This window comes from Hippocampus comes, unplaced genomic scaffold, assembly GCF_001891065.2.
Source record: "Hippocampus comes isolate QL1 unplaced genomic scaffold, H_comes_QL1_v1.1 scaffold367, whole genome shotgun sequence".
Classification (NCBI taxonomy): Eukaryota; Metazoa; Chordata; class Actinopteri; order Syngnathiformes; family Syngnathidae; genus Hippocampus; species Hippocampus comes.
The window spans coordinates 1,068,278-1,070,856 of NW_017805741.1; the positions used below are offsets into that span (position 1 = coordinate 1,068,278).

Consider the following 2,579-nt stretch of genomic DNA (forward strand, 5'->3'; position numbering starts at 1 on the left):
TTTGTCTGACAAGTCAAGCATGGGGGGAGTGTGGGGGGACGTGGAGGGGGTGTACAGAGAAGGTGGGAGGGGGGCACTAGTCGTGTGTGTGTGTCGGCTTGTCGCTTTTAGAGGCACGCACACACCGACACGGGCTTCATTCCCGGTGCAAACCCTCCACGGAAGCACACCACAACTGCACTGGAAGGGGGGTGGGGGCGGCCGTCGCGCACGGATCGTGGGGAGCTACAACCGAACCGAGCCTAGCCGAGCCGAGCTTTCCAACGCACGCCGGAGCGCCTTTTTCGCCCTCCCGCGATGAGCTTCCCGCTCGTTCTGCGGTGCTGAACCCCAAAGGGGGTCGGGGGGACTGGAGCGGACTGCACCCCGGCAGCGAGGCAACTTTCATCCCGAGGACTGGGGCGGGGGTGCAAAGTTGGCCCTCATCTGTGCTCCTGTGGCCGACGAAAGCATCGTGATTTCATTTGATTTTATTAAATATTTTTTTTGTTTGTATTCGGCGACATTGGTAAGCAGGCGACACGGCGGCTTGGGTTGATTTGTTTTCTTTCCTTTGCTATCCGATGGATATTCACTGCAAGGCGGACCCCTTCGCCGCCATGCACCGTAAGTAGCCCAACGCCGCTTCGGCCGATTCTTCGTACCATCGCGATGATGATGATGATGATTATTATTATTATTATCGCGCAGGGAAACGCATGCGGAAAAGTGCATTTTTTTTTAAGTTGCATGGAGCACGCCAGCTTTGAGCATGCACGGGCAAAGATTCGGCGCTGTGTTGGAGTCAAATGAAGCCTTTCATCGTCAACAATGACGATTTGGATGTGCAACATTTACGACTCTGCTCGCACGTGCAACTCGATCCGATTTGACTGGAGTGAATAACGGATGCTTTTGGGGTGCCCCCCCCCCCCGCGCCTTTCTGCAAAATAATCTGCGCTGTAGGTTGAGTTCTTCAAGATGCATCATTCCTGAACGTTAAAATGTGAAAGGGAATCGAAGCTGTTGCGTGTGGACGGGAAAGTTGTTTTTATTTTGGGGGAAAAATATGGAATGAAAAGAGAAGTCGCTTGACTTGGATTTCTTTTCGTGGTCGGAGGTCCGAAAATAGGAAGCCCCTTGTAATCAATTGCAATTATAGGAAGAGAGACTGGCCTTTTGCAGACGATTTTTGTCAACAATGGTTGTTTTTTTTTTTTTTTGTTTTGTTTTGTCCGAGGGGGGTACTTGGGGACACGTGGCCTTCTTCCAAATTGTGAATGAATTTAATGAGTCATTCATAATGAGCGCGAAGCTTTCATCAAAAACCGCTTGGCTTCTCGTGCTATTTTCGACTCACAAAGATCATGCAAATTTGGATGTAAAAAAAAATAAAATAAAAATGTGTATTTGGTGGTGGCAGGGTGGGGGTGAGGGGGGCAACTGGCTCCCATCTCTGACGGCTTTTATGTAATGTTAGGCCGCCGGTGTGTGCGCGCGTGTTGCTGCTGTTGTCTCCCACGTAGGGCACGGGGGTGTGAACCAGCTCGGCGGGGTGTTCGTCAACGGAAGACCCCTCCCGGACGTGGTGCGCCAGCGCATCGTGGAGCTGGCCCACCAGGGGGTTCGACCGTGCGACATCTCCCGGCAGCTGCGCGTCAGCCACGGCTGCGTCAGCAAGATCCTCGGCAGGTATGCCGAAAAATGCCCCCCCCCTCCCCCTCCTTGGAGAGGTGGTGCATTTCCACTGCTCGGGGGCAAAAATGCACTCGTTGACGCGATTTTCTTTTTTTTCTAATTGATTCGTTTTTTCCCCCCCAAAAGCCCGGTGCAATTAATTGCGTGGGCTCCTGAAAACGAATCCGTGTTGTCAAGTCCGAGAAAAAAATAAAACGCGGCTTTTGTGTGGCCGTCTGACTTCAACGTCAACAGTTGATGGAGCCTTGAAATGAGGATCGTTGGGCATTTGCGCGAATTTGCACGTTCGTCACTGAATTTATAAATGTCGGATTTTTTTTTTTTTTTTTTTGTGGAAATGTTTTGACGAATCTATTGCTGCTGCTGTTTTTTTTTTCTCGTCAATTCTGCTCAGAAAACAAACGCGCGAAATCAACACCCGCTATGAATCAAAACATTTCTTGCTGTGGTTCTATTTTATTTTATTATTTTTTTCTCAGTCTCCAATTGTTTCCGGCCGAGCTCCCGTCACATCATTTGCTCGTGAGAACGGCCATCAAGCCGAGTCCTTTTTGTGCGCCGCGCTCGCAGGTACTACGAGACGGGCAGCATCAAACCGGGCGTGATCGGAGGCTCCAAGCCCAAAGTGGCCACGCCGAAGGTGGTGGACAAGATCGCGGACTACAAGAGGCAGAACCCCACCATGTTCGCGTGGGAGATCCGCGACAGGCTGCTGGCGGAGGGCATCTGCGACAACGACACCGTGCCCAGCGTCTCGTCCATTAACCGGTAAGAGCCAGGCCGCGCGCTGGCGGCAGCAATTTGGCTCGCGGCCTACATTCTTCTCTTCATATATATATATATATATATATATATATATATATATATATGAAAAAACATATATATGAAAAAAAAAAATATAT

The 2,579-nt window shown here is 50.5% G+C and overlaps 1 protein-coding gene across 2 annotated transcripts in view; it reads left to right on the forward strand.

Annotated features, from left to right (window-relative positions):
- The first annotated feature begins 355 nt into the window (after positions 1-355).
- The window catches only part of LOC109524012 (paired box protein Pax-2a-like), a 20,375-nt gene continuing 18,151 nt past the window's right edge, over positions 356-2,579 (forward strand). The window contains exons 1-3 of one of the 2 annotated variants that reach the window (XM_019883579.1): positions 356-606; positions 1,506-1,671; positions 2,248-2,445. In XM_019883579.1, the coding sequence (XP_019739138.1) occupies positions 564-606; positions 1,506-1,671; positions 2,248-2,445 (407 nt within the window). In that variant the 5' untranslated portion in view covers positions 356-563. The remainder of the gene's footprint in view (positions 607-1,505; positions 1,672-2,247; positions 2,446-2,579) is intronic. The other variant, XM_019883580.1, reaches the window with a different exon arrangement.